Raw genomic sequence first — 17177 nt, forward strand, 5'->3', positions numbered from 1 at the left:
TTTGGGGGCGGCCGGGCTGAGGTGGCAGCGGGACGGCGCCGGGCGTGTCCGGGACCTCGGCGGGGGCTCTGCCGGCTTCCGAGGCGCCCGCTCCGGGCCACGTTCGAGGTGCGGCTCTGGGCTCGTCACTTCACTATCTCGGTCATTTCTTTCGTCGGGATTTCGAAAGTTTAAAAAAAGAAAGAAAGAAAATAAAGGCCACCAAAAACGCTTGACTTCCTCATTTTCTGTGGCCGACCCTGGGACATCAGTGAACTGCAGGCGATGGTTACCGTTGGCTGCAGGAGGATCTTTGGGGGCTACTTGGGGTTTCGATTTTAGTTTATATCTGGGAATTTTTTTTTTAAAGGATATTCCCACTCGTCAACAGTTATACGTGAGGTGTTGTGCCACGTTTGTGAAATTAGGGATGAGTAAGCCCAGGCCCTGCCTTCAAAGAATGCTTTAGTCAGAGACAGGTGTAGGAGCTAATGATGGTAACGTGCAGTGCAGTGCGAGATGTGAGAGCTAGCGAGGCGCGCGGAGTAGCGTGGCCGGCAGAGGGGCTGGGGAAGGCCTGCGAACGGGGCTGTGGCGTTTGAATAGAGCCTTGAGTGATGCTGTCCAGAGAAGTCTGACCGGGCAGAGTAGGACCAGAGGCAGGGCTTCAAGGAAGAGGCTACCCTAAGATATGGAAGAGGACAGGGGCAGTGTGTGTTGGGAACTGAGCGTTGTGGTATATGCACTGTGGTGGGAGGAAGGGCAGTGGAAAAAGGGGAAAGGTTTCCAAAAATCGTTTAGGCCACACTGGGAGGGGCCTTGACCCCCTTCCCAAGAAGTTAAGAATTTACTGTATCCATTCCTTGAGTGTTTGGGGAGGAGGCAGATTGCTTTATGGTTAAGCCCAGAGGCCTGAAAGGTTCTCTCGCTTGGAATCCAGGCCTTCCTCTTAATCGCCATGGGGGCTGGATTTACCCAGCCTCAATTTCCTCGTCTTTGAAGTAGGATTGTTGTGGGTTCACGCAGAATACTTAGCTCAGTTAGTACCACTCAGTGGTCAGTAACTTCTGGTTGTGGTTGTTAATAAAATAGGGGAAAATATGATGAGATCTTTAGAAAAAGTTGTGACAGGCCCGGGCATGATGGCACATACCTGTAATCCCAGCACTTGAGAGGCTGAGGCAGGAGGATTGCTATGAGTTCAAGGCCAGCCTGGGTTACATTACCAGTTCAGGCCAGCCTAAACTACATAGGAAGGCTCTGTCAAAAAAAAGGATTCTGATGGACTTGGACAGATCCCAGCCAAAATCTTAAGTCAGTAGTTTTCAAGATTGCACTAAAATTAAGCCCATGTTCATATTACCATACATTTGTAAAAAGGGCAAGATGAGTATAGTTTAACCTCATAGGTTTTTTTTTTTAAAAAAAAGGAAAATGATTTTAGTACACTTGGCTATCTACACATCCACCAGTTACCTTGACCTTGTTACCCTGACCTTGTTACCCTGACTTCTAGGTGACTAGCAAGAAAGTGATGGCTGTGCCATTCTTTTATCGCTGAGGAAAGTTAGAGATCTTGATATTTACGTTCTTTCTTTCATGTTTTAGCTGTCCTGGATAATGAGAGACTCACTGCAGAGGAGATGGATGAAAGGAGACGGCAGAATGTGGCTTATGAGTACCTTTGTCATTTAGAAGAAGCAAAGAGGTACATATGGGCTGGCTGGAGAGAAGATTGGGAGAAGGGATTTGATGTGATGTGAACACAGATAAAGATTTCTCTGTGTATCTTGTAGGTGGGCCTGGGGGTGTTGGTTGAGGGAGTAAGTAAAGGTAGGGTATTTACTTGTGGGAGCAGGTACCATTATGATGAAGCACTGTGATAAATGTCTGGGTATATTGAATGTTTTTCAGATTTATGCTACTTAATTTTATGCTTACAGCATTTATGTTGGATACTGCCCACTGTCTGGGAGAAATAGCATTTTTAGGGCCTGGAGTTCTGGTGTTAATGTTATACAGATTCTAACTGGTTTTGATTTATATATGAGTTGAATCTCTTCCCCCATGACTTGTGGATGAGTACTAGGTTGGAAGGCTTTGACAGTAGGGCTTTGGGTGTTGGTCCATCCTTTTGGGAGAAATTCAGACTGTTTACCAAAGGTAGTATCCTCTGCGTGCTTTGTGATGTGGATGTAAAACTACTGTTTTCATTTTTCAGATGCCTCAAGACCTTGTGGTCTTAATTTTAGAGTGTCAGCTTACTATCTGTCATTCATTTCCTTTGTTCTTGTACTTATGTTCCTTTGTGAGGACCCAGGGTAGATAGATGTAATTATAGATCATGTATTCCATAAGTGAGTCCGTAAGTGAGTGCTGGTGGAAAAGAGTAGTGAGGGATAATGAAAGATATTTGTCATTAAAGTTTAATGAAAATTAAGAATGTTTTAAATGAGGCTAATGAAAGTGGTGCTATCTTTTGTTTTAATAGTTCTGAAATCTTAAAATGCTACAGGAAAGTCCAGAGAACAATACAACCAACATTCTTGTATTTCAGAACTAACACATGTTAACCTTTCAGATCTTCTCTTTTCATCTAAAAAAAAAAAAAAACAAAAAACAGACCCAGTTGGAGTCCCCTTTAGATCCCTCCCTGGTCCCATTCTTCCTTCCCTTGGGAACATGCATTTTGATGTGGCTTCTTTAGTGTAGGCTGCTTTTCTGAGTTTAAAGCCCTACCAAGAAATGACAGTAGGGGTATTAGTGATGATATTGATGGGGATTAGTGATGGTAACACTTACCTTTCTAAATGGAAGTGTATTATTTTTGGTTGTGCTGGGAAGTGAACCCAGGGCCTCATGCATGCTAACCATGTGCTCTGCTGCTGAACTCTATCCTTTAGTGTGTCCTGTATGGTTCCTTATCCCCATTGAAAAACAGGATTTCAAACATTTTTAAGACTTTGCCTAATTCTGAGATATGGTATCCTGAATAAAATTATATTTTCCATCATATTGCTTTCCTCAAGTGCTGCACTGGGCAGTCATTTCATTTGGATCTACTCCAGAATATGGTCTTTTCTGTCATTTTTTCCAGTATAAAGAAGTAGCCCGTTTTATTTTAAACACATCCTGGGTTTTAAATAATCCTATTAGCCTCTGGGTGTTTAGTTGGGTGCTTTTGCATGGTTAGGAAGTGACATTAGACAGTGGGTACATTTGCGATAGTCTTTTATTTTTTATGCTTGTGTTAGAAGGGAGGGTATAATAGTTGCAGATTGCCTTTATACACCGTGTCCTTTAGCCTGACCTTGTTGAAATAAGTCTGGTTTATATTAGGGAGATAATCATAGAAAATCTGCGTGTGGTGATTTTGTCTTTTTTTTTTTTTTTGAGATAGGGTCTTGCTATGTAAGTTTAAGCTGGTTTTCAGTTCACTGTGTGGTAGAGGCTGGCCTCAAACTCCCTGCTGCAGCCTCTTCAGTGCTGGGATTACAGGAGTGCATCACCACACCCAGCGTGTTTTCTTGGTATGTTTTCCTTTTGTTTAAAACTTGGTTGAGAAAGTCAATTTTGTAAGCATCTAGATTTTACAGTCAGAGGACTGAGTAACCTGGTGGCCAGGTTATGGCAGAAAAAGAGGACCAAGGATCCCTGGCAGTCATGCAGTGTGACTCTTGCCACCCCTAAAAAGTGTTCTGGATGCATCACAGACAAATGGCCTACTCTTCATTGTGAGCTAGGAATCCCTTTCCCCAGTTTTTCTGTTGCCTGTGGGGTGCTGGGCTGCATCTTATGTGCTCCTTGGGCTTTTCTTCCTCTCTAGTACAAGACCCATTTCGCCTTATTGGATAGGCCTAGTCTTGTTTCCTCTTAAATTGGAGGAGCCCTGCCATCTGGATTTAGAGTGGATCCAAGGTCAGGAATGAAGATCAGAGAGATCCAGTGGAGAAAAGGCTCCCCTCTTCAGTTCTGTTTATAATACTACCTCTCCTCCTCCCAGGAAAAGCTCTACCTCTTAGTACAGTGGCCCCATTGTGTGTCCTGGGGCACTCGATTTTCCCCTGTACCTTTAAAGAGCTCTTTCTTGGGAATAGAAGTGTGTGTAGAAAGAGTGAATGTAAATGTGTGTAGAGAGAAGTGTGTTGTGCTTAAGGGTTTGTATTTCCTGAGGAGGTAAAGTGGGAAAATTTTGGCATGATTCATAAAAATGTGCACTGGGAGTGGTTGGGAAATAGAAAATCCAGAGATTTTTGCTCTTTTTTTTTAATATTTGAAAAGGCACTTTCATATGGAAATTAATGAAATGAGTAAGGATTCAAGGCTTTTTACGGAGTGCTACATAGCATAGAAAAGATTTTATTTTAAAAATTTTCACCCCCTCCCCTTTTTTTTTGTTTTTAACAGATTAATGGGTTTCATTTTGGAAAATTTGTACATACACATATATTTTGATCATTTTCACTTTGACTTGGTACTCCCCCTAGTTTCACAGTTTTTTGGGGCTAGGGGTCAGCGTATGTAATATATTTTGCTTATATCCATTCTCGCATTACTTCTTTATAAAGTAAACTTAAGTTACTATTTATGCTTAAATAAAAGTTTACTTTTGGGTTTTTTTTTTTTTTTGGCCTTTTCTGATTGGGCTTTACATTTGTTTTGGCTAAGAAGCACTTGTACGGGAGAGGTGAGTATCATCTTTACCCAGTTGAAGGAGGTGACATTTAAATATGTGAGATATGTAGGTGCTCAGGTCTTGGACTGGTGGGGAAAGTAGTAGAGAAAGATCAGAAGGTTCAAGTGGAAAAAAAAGAGTCTAAGAAGGCGCTTTCAGGTGAAAGGAAAAAGCACCAAGATGAAAACATGTCAGAACAAAACAGCGTAACAAAATAGCAGACTACAGGTGAGGAGACAGTATGAGCCATTCTGCAGTGGAACGAAATTCAGTTAGGTGAAAGTTCACAGCAGGAAGGTCAATTCTAGTTCTCCCTGAGTTTGTCCATTTAGGAGTCCTCCTTTCAGATTGCCTGGAATGTTCTTTGCAATCTGTCATGGGGTTCCCTTCCTCTTGTTGAACACCCACACCCTGGATCAAGGGACACCCCTGCCTTGTAGAGAGGAAAGTACAAGCTGTGGCCTGTCACTAACTACATGGTGTTAACAAGAGCTTAGCACTGAATAGAAGCACTTTACCTTCTGTAATTTAGGGGAATTGAAAAAGTATCTTGCAAAGAAATCAGTTCTTGAGAACAAATTCTCTTTTGTGTATACATCTTTTTGTTTTTTGAGTTTTTTTCTTGGAGGTGTTGGGAATCAAACCCAGGGCCTTGTATTTGCCAGCCAAGTGCTCTATCACTGAGCCATTCCCCCAGCTTCATTGTTGGCATAGAACATTTTCTGGATTGAGTTCATTAGATCTCCTCTCTCTCTAAATGTTATTAGAATTTCAGGAACATGAGGTTATTTCTAGGCTAGCACAGTGTGATCCTCAAAGCGGAAGTTACGACATTTAAGAGACAGGAAAACAAAGTGGATAGGTGCGTTAATTAGGAAGAACAGCAAGCTCACCAGCTTCTAGAATTCTCAGATGGAGAAGTATAACTTAATTGTTGAGGGAGATCATTATTAGGCGATTGACCCAAACTCCTTTTACACATGAGAAAATATTCAACAACATCCAGTGTGATTCAGAGCCTGTAGCCTGTAGCCTGTACCTACTTAGTGGCCTGTTGGGTATTTGTCTATTCATAATTACATAGAGGAAATATGAGATGAAATTTATTTTTAACTCTTAAAATAGTGACATAAATGGAAATATCCATTCTTTTCTTTGGAGCTTAATTTAGTGCAGGCAAACTCTGTAATAAGTGGGTTGCATTTACAAGTGTATTTGTTAAAGTGCTTGAAACTAAGTGTTTTCTACATAGTAACAATGTTACACAAGGGAGTATTCCTTCTTAGTGTGGCTACCAAAACCTGTTTGCCCTACTTAGTAGCTAAACTACATATTTTACAGTTAAGAAATGTGTACCTGAAAGTACAGCTCAGTGGTAGAGCACATTGTGACTTAGCAATAGAGGCCTGAGTTTAGTCCCCAGCACCCTTCCTTACACCTCAAATTGGAAGTAGTGCAGTCCAGGAGTTATAGCTATCATTATTACTAAGAAAAGTCATTTGACTACTATATGATACTTATAATTAGGTAGAGCAGATTCACAAAGTCTAAATAAAACGCCTTTGAAAATCTTGAATGTTGAGATGCCTTGGCAAATGAAAAGAATGAGACTTTGAGTTTTGGCAGGAGTGCGTTTTAATTCTGGTTTTGCAAGCTGCGTAACCTGGGAGTGAGCCTAAATTTGTACTTCACAGAATGGGAATACTGTGTATTTTAGAGTTGTTGTAGGGAAGTGCTTGATACAGTGAAATACAGAAACACCTGGTAAATGTGTTCTTTATCATGGGATTTGGACAAAAGCATATTTACTGTGAAGATAGTAAAGTGTTAGTACACTTTCTTAGGGAATTTTCTGGGCACTTTTAAGGTTGTAAATGTTGGTAGATCTAGTTTTTTTTCACCTCATACTTAAGTTTTAGTCTTAAGGAAAAACCTAATACAAGATGCCCCTGGGGAGCATTGTAGGGGTGGAGGTTGTGCTCAGACTTTTTTTTTTATTTAGTGCTGTACTATATATCTAAAATGCTTTATACAGTGCTAATTAATTTTATAAAAAGGAAGTGATAAAAAACTACATAATTTTTAGATGTAATTGCAAGTGCAGATTTTGTTTTATATCATAATTACTATTTTCAGTGTCTACATAAGATCTATAATTTATTTAGGTTTATTCCAATTTAGTTATATTTTGATTATTAGAGAAGTTAAACATTTATCAGTTTTATTTTCTTTTGCACATTTTCTGTTGATACCATTCACTTGTTTTCTAAGGCTAACTTGTGAACTTGCTTATCATGTGTATGCTGACCTGTCATGTTTGCTGCAAACGTTGTTCTTGACTTTCCATTAAAATTTTTTTTTTCTTTTCCATTTTTAACAGTTTTATTAGTTTATTTTTTGTCTTTTTGAGACAGGGTATTGCTATGCAGTTCAGGCTGGCCTTGAGCTCACTTTGTAGCCCAGGCTGGCCTCCCTCAAACTTGCAAGGATCCTCCTCAGCCTCCCGAGTGCTGAGATTACAGGCGTGTACTCCCAGTTTATAGTTTTAAATTTTATGGAATTAGTTTAATTTAATTTATCCTTTTGGTGGTGCTTGTGGATCTAACCCAGGCTTTCACACATGCTAGACAAGTGTAGTGCCACCAAGCTAAACCCCTAGCAGCTGGAGTTTAAATGTTAATCTCTCTCTTTGTAATTTGTTCTATCAGTTCAAAGTTTAGATAGTTTAATTTCTTTAAAGTCTTTCTACAATTTGAAGTTTTACAGTGTATTAGTGTTTTTATGATTCAATTTTTTGGATGGTGCTAGGGATTGAACTCAGGGTCATGCACCTGCTAGGCAGCAAGTATGTCATTGCTGATCTACACCCAACCCATTTTATTTTTTATCTTGAAGTGGAACTTCACTAAGCTTAGCTATCACTAAGCTGTCCAACTTGGCCTCCAATATTCAGTCCTGCCTCAGCCTCTCAAGTATCTGGGCTTTCAGGCATGAGCTACCTTACCTGGCTGATGTAATTTTTTAAAGAATCTAAATCTTTAAATATCATCATGTTTCTGAATTGTAGTATTTCTTTTTTTCTTTCTTTTTTTTTAGAGCCAGAAATTGAACTCAGGAGTTTGCACTTGTCAGGTGGGCACTTGTGCCACTGAGGTATATTCCTGGCTGAATTGCAGTATTTCTAAGCCATCTTTTTTCTACCTGTTAGCAATACATGTCTACTTTGTCAAATATTAAATTACAATATAGTTTTAATTCTGGACTTTTTATTCTCTTGTGATCTCCCCCTTTTTTTTGAGACAAGGTCTCACTATGCAGTTCAGGCTTGCCTTGAATTTACTATGTAGCTGAAGCTGGCCTCGAACTCAATTTGTGGTGATCATCTTGCCTCAGCTTCCAGAGTGCTGGGATTGCAGATTTTTTTTTTTTTTTAAATAGATACAATATAAGTTGCTTGTACCCCTTTCTTCTGAGAAACATCTGAAGCTAGCCTTATTTTACTTCCTTGCTAAGTAACTTGATTTTTTTTAAATTTGAAAGGAATAAGAATAAGGAATCCTTATTCCTGGAGGTATAAAAATTTCCCCAAGTTATATTTAGGAGTGATACTGCCTTAGCAATTTTTCCTGTAAGGTGGAGTCTATTTTTAGTTTTTATTTATTTATTTTTTGTTTTTTTGCGACAGGGTCTCGCGGTGCAGTTCAGGCTGGGCTTGAGCTCACATTGTAGCCCAGGCTGATCCTGGACTTGCAGTGATACTCCTGCTCCAGCCTTCTGAGTGCTGGGATTACAGGCATGTGCCACCATTCCTGGCTTTGAACCTCTTCTTTTAGAGGATCGATTGAATTCAGGGTGTTAATGGAGGCCTAGGATGCTAGGCAAGCATTTTACCACTCAGCCACATTCCCAGCCCAACGCTCTTCTTGATTTATGTCTTTTTTGTTTATCTTAATTCTAGGAAATGATTCATTATACCTTTAATAATTGGTTTTGATTAATTTTTTCTGTCTTGTGGATTAGATCTGCATAGTCTCTTTTGTGGTGTTCTTCATTTCATTTGTTTGTGTTAAATCATAACAGTGATGATTTAACATAAATCATTTATTCATTCTGGATGTGTTTCACATATCTTGTTTCACTGACTTGATTTTCTATAATCTTGATTCTCCCCCTTCATTGTTACTGGCAGTTGCTTTGTCTATTGTAGTTTTCTTTTTTTTTTGATATCAGGAATCAAACTCTCAGGACCTTGCGCTTGCCAGGCAGGCGCTTATGCCGCTGAGCTATGTCCCTGGCTCCCTGTAGTTTTCTTTTTGAACTACTCTATTAAGTTCTTCTCCCCCTCTACTCTTATTAAAAGGTAAAATTGTTAGTTCATGAAGATAATGTGATATGTGTAAAATCATTTTCTTTGGAGTTACACTCTCACTGTTACTCAGGGTGGTCTTGTTGGCTCAAGAGATTCTCCCGCCTTGGCTTCTGGGGTTGCTGGGAGTTCATGCTACCTTACTTGGCAATCAGATCCTGTTGAAGTGAAAGGAAGGACTGGGTAGTCAGGAGGGCTGGATTCAATACTTCATGAATTCTCCTTGTAGTCTGTAGATGTTGAAGTGGAGGTGACCACGAGCAAGCCTGTTAACTGGCCAGCTGAATGTATAGATTGTCTGCCAGTCAAGACGAAAGTCTTCTAAGGTTAAGCAGCCCAATAATTTGACCTAATTTAGCATATATGTCTTCTGGTCTTAGAAATCAGCGCAGAAACCATGTTTATGTATTTAAAAACCACTAACAACAAAAGAGCAAAAATACATTTGAGTTTCCAAGTTGGCATGTTCTAAAAATTTCATTTTCCAGCCTGGCCTGATGACCTGTTTGTGATTTCTGTGTAATTTCTTCTGCATCGTGGTGTAGCAAGTTGGGGATGCCTGTTGGTAGTAGAACTTAATTTGAACATTTTTAAGCTGTGTAGTGTTTATTGGACTTTTGGTTATTTCCATTTGGGGCTGCCTAAATAAACCCCTTTACAAGTATTTGTGTAAGAAAGTACTGGTAGGCAAAGTGAGACCTTCCGGAAGTGATTCATATTACCACTGCTGTTTGTTTAATTTGGGACTTGGTTGCCTAGAGACGATATCTTTGAGCAGGCTCAGTGAAGTGCCTCAGTGTGAGGTCCCATGGCCTACCTGATCAAATCAGAGCTCTGCTGTTTCATTTTTCTTCTGTAAACTCCTCATAGTGGTTTTAACTGTTTTGAATAAAAAATTTTAAACATGTAAATGAAAACTGGTTAATGGTTTATTTTGAAGAGCAAGTTTACTTGCTTAAGTTTGATTTAAAACAATTTCTTATAATTGTATGTTGGGAAGAATGGGTTATTTCAATAAGCCATTTTATTATAGAGATCTTAATACTTTTACCTTTTAGACACCTAAAAGAAAGTCTTTGAATCCCTGCATAAACAGCCCCCCACTCTAATTGGCAAAATCATCATGATTGAAAATATTGCCCATCTGTCTCTAAATTAGTGTCTTGCTCTTGCTCCTGGTTGTGGTCATTAGTGGATATTTATTGAGTACTTACTGCATGCTAACATTGTGCTAAGAGCTTTGTATGTTTTATATAATTAGCTTTTCTTTTTTTTTTTTGTGGTATGGGGCTGGGGATTGAACACAGAGACTTTAGCCTTTCCACTGGACTACACCCATAGCCCTTTTTATTTTTATTTTTATTTTTATTTTTGAGATAGGGTCTCGCTATGTAGTTGAGGCCTCCTGGCCTCAAGCTTTTGGCAATCTTCCTGCCTCAGCTTCCTGAGTGCTGGGATTATAGATGCGTGCCACCATGCACAATTTTTTGTTGTTATTGTTGTTTTGTTTTTTTGAGACAGGGTTTTACATAAATTCAGGCTGGCCTTGAACTCACTATGTACCCCAGGCTAGGCTCGAACTCTTGGCCATCCTCCTGCCTCTACCTTCTGAGTGCTGGGATTACAAGTGTGTGCTACTGTGCCTGGCTCCCCAGCCCTTTTTAAATAGTTTACTGTGAGACAGGGTCTTGCTAAGTTGCCCAGCCTGAGCATGAACTCGTTATTCTCTTGCCTCAGCCATCCACTGTGTGCTGCTGTGTCCAACTACTTGTTGCCTGCTTCTGATTGCAGAATCTTCTACTTACCACCCTGTATGAAGGCAAATCTCCAATTTGTCATATGTGTTTTTGTGTTTAGATTGTGGGACTCTTTATGATTGTTTTTCATCTTCATAACCCATTATCAGCTTCATCTTCAGCATAGAAAGGTGTTCCTTCTCACCAAGTTCTTGTTTGTTAAACAGTGACCTCATGCAGACAGGAGTGGCAAATTGGATTGGAAATTGCCTTGGATCATTTGGCAAGAGCTATATTTTTGGGGGTTGCGGGCGGAGGAAAGACTTGTCTAAGGCAGAGGAAAGACTTGTGTAAAGGCCTCTATTTCTTTGCTGAATACCTTCCTGTTGACTCATTGGAAATCATAACGAAAAGCAGAAGGAACATTGGAGAGGCAGCTGCCAGCCAGGGCTTGGCCGCTCTTGGGGCAGAAGTCTGGGACTGGGAGAATGCTGGGCCATAAGGAGAACTGTGAAGTTTTTTTTGTAGAAGGAAACTCGATTTTGTGATAGGTATTTATCTAGAATGTTAAAAAGTATCCACTTGTTACTTGGAGCCACTGATCACCAACATAAACAAAGAATATTCTTTTTTTTTTTTTTTTTTTAAAGAAATGCTATTTATTTAGTGATCGCATAAATTAATGGTCAACATTGCGGGTTTTAGGTAATTAAGTCTTTTACAGAAGTAAAGTCTGTCACAATCCTCAGGTAGTGTATCAGTATCCTTGTGTTGAAATGATTTAATTACCTTTAAAGTAAACCAAAGCCAGTTATAGATTATGGGATGGACTATTGATATAGGGGAAAGAAACTCCCAACCTGGTAGACGTCTGATATGAGTTCATGTTCTCTAAAAATTGAAGAATGAATTTTAGGAACAGAAAGAAAGCTTCTGTCTGAGAGAGAGACAAAAGGGGACCCGAGTGGGTTGCCCTAAAAATATTTTCTTTTTTTTTTTTTTTTGTACTGGGAATTGAACTCAGGACCTTGCACTTGCTAATAAGCAAGGCGCTGTGCCATTGAGCTATATTCCTGGCCCTGGAAGTATTTTGTTGAATAGGATTTTTTTTTTAAACACCAAAACAGAAGGAACCTAGGAATTAAGGGGATGAGGTGAAGTTAGGAAAGGAAAAATTGAAAAAGAAAAAACCTGGGGCTGGGGATTTAGCTCAGCGGCACAGCGCCTGCCTGGCAAGTGCAAGGTCGTGAGTTCGATTACTGGTACCGGAAAAAAACAAAACAAAACAAACAAAAAAGCCTCCTGTGATCATTAAAGAAATGAAAACAATAAAATAAAATTGGTACATTTATCCTTAATCATCATGTCCCTTTATAACATTTAGACAGCACTTAACACAGCTTTAAGGAAACAAGAATTGCCTTTTACTGACATGACTTATGACAACATGTTTTTCAACATTGCTGTGTCATTAGCTTGGGCAATGCTGGTTTGATCATTGATAATTCAAAGAGGTAGTGCTTGACAATGGCTTGACTTGGGGAGTTTCCTGCAAAAATATGAAAATCCCCAAAAACACTTTTTTAGATTTCATCTTTTAAAAAAAATTTAAAGCAGTTTTCTTTTCTTTTTTTAAGCATTTTTCTTACTAAACAGCAGGTGATATGATGCATACCTCAGACACTGTGCAAGGTAACAGTAGAAAAATCTGTCTTCTCAGTCCTGTTTGTCCAGCTACCTGTTACCTTTTCCAGATGGAACCACTATTCTGATGATATATCCCTCTAGAAATAGTCCGCACATATCAGTACAAATCATTTTTCCTTAGAATTAGTTGCACGCTATAGATTTTTCTTGGCATCTTGAAACTCATTCCACATGAATACAGTGTAGTGCATTTTTATTTTTCATGGTTGCCTAAGTTTTCAGTTATGGGTTTAAACATCCATGGGCAAACGCACCCCACCCACTCCAGCTTTTGTTTTTATGAACAAGGCTTCAGTTAGTAACTTTGTGTGCATTTCATCATGCACATTTAAGTATGCTTGAAGGATAAATTTCTAAAAGTGCAATTTCTGACTGAAAGGGAATATATGTTCCTTGATAAATATTACCATTTTCTTCTTGGAGATTGTTCTAGTTTACATGTCTGTCTATCAGTAATGTAGAAGACTGTTTTCTCCATAAATTTACCAGTCCAGAATATTCCTTTTTTTTTTTTTTGGTACTGGGAATCAAACTTAGGACCTTGCGCTAGCCAGGCAGGCGCTTGTGCTACTGAACTATATCCCCAGCCTTAGCCCAGAGTATTCTAAAACTTTTAAAAATATTTTCCAGTTTCATAGATGGAAATGTTATTGTGGTTTCATTTGAAGACTATCTAATTGTGAGTGAAGGTGAGCATCTTTACATATGTTTATAAGCCATTTATTTGTATTTCTTTTCCTGTAAACTGTATTGGCAAAATATTTTGCTCATTTTCTATCTTTAGACTTTTTAATTGATTTGTAAGAATTATTTAAATATCAAGGACATAGGCTGTTTTATTTCATATATTTTAGAATGTATTGTGTTTTAGCATTTAACGCTTAGATCCATTTGGAGCTTATTTTGGTGTGAGGACTGAGGCAGGAACCCTATTTTATTTTTTTCCTCCAGGTGACTTTTGGTGGGAGGGGGGCTTTTTTTTTTTTTTTGAGAAAAGATCTCACTTTGTAGTTTAGGTTGTCCTTGAACTCACTATGTAGCCCAGACTGGCCTCAAACTCACAATAATCCTCCTGCCTTAACCTTCCCAGTGCTGGGATTACAGGCATGCCTAGCTAACTTTGGAACAATACTTTCAATATTGACCATCATCAGTGTCTTGCTTATGAAATATGTGGCATATACTCCAGTATATGGTGTGGAATTTATTTATTTATTTTTGTCTTTTTAAGATAAGGTTTCACTATATAGTTCAGGCTGACCTTGAACTCACTTTGTAGCCCAAGCTGGCAAACTTGCAACCATCCTCCTGCCTCAGCCTCCTAAGTGTTGAAATAGCTAACTGGCTGATTACTTAGAACCTTCATCATAGAGCCAGAGATTCTGATTTTCCAAGTGGGGGATGGGGTATTAATCTCTGCAGTATTCTTCAGACCTAACCTTCAACCCGTTCCCACTCTGGGTCTTTCTTAGGATTAGTGTTTCGGGTTTTCTAGTTTGGGAAACTGTGTTCTTAGTGTTATGGATTTCAGAGACTTTTTTTTGAGATGGAATCTTAGTGTTGTTTTAATTTGCATCTCTCAAATTTCAGAGACTATTTGAAGTAGTAATTTGAGACACGTTCATGGTCAATACTCAATTGTTTTAATTTTTTTCCATTCTTTATTGAGTTCTCAGGCTTCTGGTGTGGAGAACTTAAATTAAAGCTGTAACTGTACCATTTGGTTAGATCTGATTACTGAGCTGTAGTCAGTGAATTAATTTTTTTTTTTTTTGTACTGGGAATCGAACTCAGGACCTTGCACTTGCCAGGTAGGCGCTTGGCCACTGAGCTATATATCCCTGGCCCTGTAGTCAGTGAATTCAGACACTAACGGACAGGAGTGTAATCCCAACACTTGGAAAGCTCACGCAGGAGGATTGCCACCATGAGTTCAAGGCCAGCCTGGGCTACATAGTGAGTTTAAGAATACCCTGAACTACATAGCGAGACCTCGTCTCAAAAAAACAAAAAAAACCCCATGCAAGCCCGTTCTTTCTCCTCTTCAGTTAGCATTCCTGCCAGAAGCTCATGTGGATACCCTTTTATCATTGCTTCTCACAGGGACTCATACATTTCTCTTCCTTAACATGCAGTGAGCCCCAGAGGACAAGGACCATGTCGTTACTGTGGATCAGGGGTGACAAGCTTATTTGTTTTCTTTTTAAGACAAAAGATGTTAATGTATAAGTTGTTTTTTTTTTTTTTCCTAAACTAAAACCTCAGTATTCAGGTTTAATTGCAGTGTTGGCACTTTGCAATAAGTAGGTGGGTTTTGGGTTGCAATTTGGGCACTTGTCTAAAAAGTTTGCCCTCAGTGTTCTAGATCATGGAAAGCCTTTTCTTGCTCTCTTTTCTTTAAGGAATAGATCTGAATTGATGGGTGTGGTATGCTTGTTGTAAAGCCCCCCCCCCCATCTTGTCTCCTAGAGCTGTAGCAGAGGCTCGCTTTTGTAAAGAAATATGTACTTGTCTTTCACTTTGTAGTTGACTGTCACCTCTTTTCATGAGTTGCTCACAATTAGTAAGGAGTGGGCTGTAGCTGTTGAAACTAAGTTGTCTAGTTTAAATTTAGTTTCAGAATTTTTTTCTCAAGATTAAAAGGTCTTTCATGTTCATGATGTATGGTGAAGTAGACAGGGATGGGTAGGGTAGACACATTGGACATGGTAATATTTTGCCAGGCTGTGGATCTGAAGGCAGGGTCTGGATGTAGGTAGTTAATCCCATTAATTAAAAAAAAAAAAAACTTTTCTGAGGTTGAATTTATATGCCATACAATTCACCTGTTTTAATGTACAGTTCAGTAGTTAGTACATTTAGTTGCACAACTCATCACTGAAGTCTGGTTTCCATCACCCTAATAAGACCAGGGACCCTATTGAAATGTGATAACAATTACACATTTAATTTTGGCAAGAAGACTTATTCTGCTCAGTTCAGCAAACAATGAAATGATTTTCTCAGGGATGGGTCTGTATTAGGTATAAACACAGAAGTTAAATACTTGAGAGAGGAAAAACATTCCTATTTTTTCCTTATTCCTGTAGGTTACCCCATTGGCTTAGTTTATACTCAGAAGTTTCTTTCAAAACATGCTATCAGGAGATCTCATTTTGAAGATGAGAGTTGGAAAACAAGTTTTTGCTGTTCCTTACCTTGGTCATTGCAGTACTTTCTTTAGTGCCTTCTCTCCCTTCCCTAGCCCCTTCTTCATCCTGCTCAGCGTGATCTTTTCTGTCAAATCCCACTGCTCATTCCTGTTTCAAATCCCTGAAATGTCTGCACACACTCTTCTCGGGCTTGACGTGTTTACCCGGTCACATCTCTTCCCAGTCCTGCACCAGCCCTTCCAGCCCTGAAGCCATTCTCTGGGAAGCCCTTTCCCATGCCCTGCCCGTCTGTGATGAAAAGTGCTTTCTGAGTCCTCCACATTCCTTTCTTCCAAGACTTTCGCTTGCCATACCATGCTCAAATTCCTAGGCTCTTTGCTTCCAGTGCCTAGGTGTTGCTCAGATGCCTTAGAGGTTTAGTAGAATCCAAATTGTGGGTAAAGACAGTGGCTGAATCCTGGAGGTTATTTGCTGAGAGTACAGCAGTACGGGGCAGTTTGCGCTGCAGGATGGGTGTGGTTGCAGAGAGCTGTTCCTGGAGGAACTGAATCTTGGTGGCTTGGAGGAGTCAGTTCCGGCATTGGTGTGTTCCCCTTCTGTATTGCACAGAGCTGGAAACCGCTGGAGTCATGTGCTCTGCAGAACTTGTTCAACTGGTTTCCTCTCCACAGACCCCTCATTCAGATTCCCACCTTGATTCTTTCCTACTGTGCTCCTGGTCTGGGCTTGTTTTAAAGCTTATAACAGCAGAGTTCAGTCTAGTCATTTCTTTGTCTTGCTAGTGGTACAGTGTACAGGCCAACTATTAACTTCCTTTGAAAAGTGTTATCAGGCTGTGTGTTGTGGCTCATGCCTGTAATCTGAGCACTCTCAGGAGGCTGAGGCAGGAAGATCTCTGTGAGTTCGGGATCAGCCTGGGCTACATAGTGAGATACTGTGTCAAAAAAACCCACCCAAAAACAAAAAAAAAAGTGTTACCAGTAACACAAGGTAGACAGATTCTTTCTTTCTTTCTATTTTTGGAGGCAGGGTCTCGCTATGCAGTTCAGGCTGGCCTTGAGTTCACTATGTAGCTCAGGCTGGTCTTGAACTCATGACGATCCTCCTGCCTCAGCCTCCCAAGTGCTGGGATTACAGGCGGGCACCACCACGCCTGGTTAAAATAGCTAAGATACTCTGGGAGGCTGAGGCAGAACTCATTGGTTTTGTTTTGTTTTCTTTTTCTTTTTCGTACCAGGAATTGAACTCAGGACCTTGCACTTGCCAGGCAGGTACTTGTACCGCTGAGCTATATCCCCGGCTAGACGGATACTTTCTAATTACTGAGTATTGGACTCCAGAAGTAGGTTTATGTCTGAGGATCCAGCTGTTTTACACACATACTCATGTATGCATGCACAAATATATAGCTACCATTATTGAGAGCCTTTATAGTGCTTCGTATATATGATCCTATTTAATTCTTACAACAGCCTTATGAGGTTAGGTGTCATTCCTAATCCTATTTACAGACAGGAAATGGAAGCTCAGAGAGGTCAGTTAGATTATAAGTCATGCTTGTT

The 17177-nt window shown here is 39.8% G+C and overlaps 1 protein-coding gene across 1 annotated transcript in view; it reads left to right on the plus strand.

The window, feature by feature from the left end:
- The window catches only part of Iqgap1 (IQ motif containing GTPase activating protein 1), a 93404-nt gene that overhangs the window by 426 nt on the left and 75801 nt on the right, over window positions 1-17177 (plus strand). The window contains exon 2 of the mRNA XM_005381503.2: window positions 1588-1687. Coding sequence (XP_005381560.1) covers window positions 1588-1687 — 100 coding nt within the window. The remainder of the gene's footprint in view (window positions 1-1587; window positions 1688-17177) is intronic.

This window comes from Chinchilla lanigera, unplaced genomic scaffold (assembly GCF_000276665.1).
Source record: "Chinchilla lanigera isolate Chin_1 unplaced genomic scaffold, ChiLan1.0 scaffold00015, whole genome shotgun sequence".
NCBI lineage: Eukaryota > Metazoa > Chordata > Mammalia > Rodentia > Chinchillidae > Chinchilla > Chinchilla lanigera.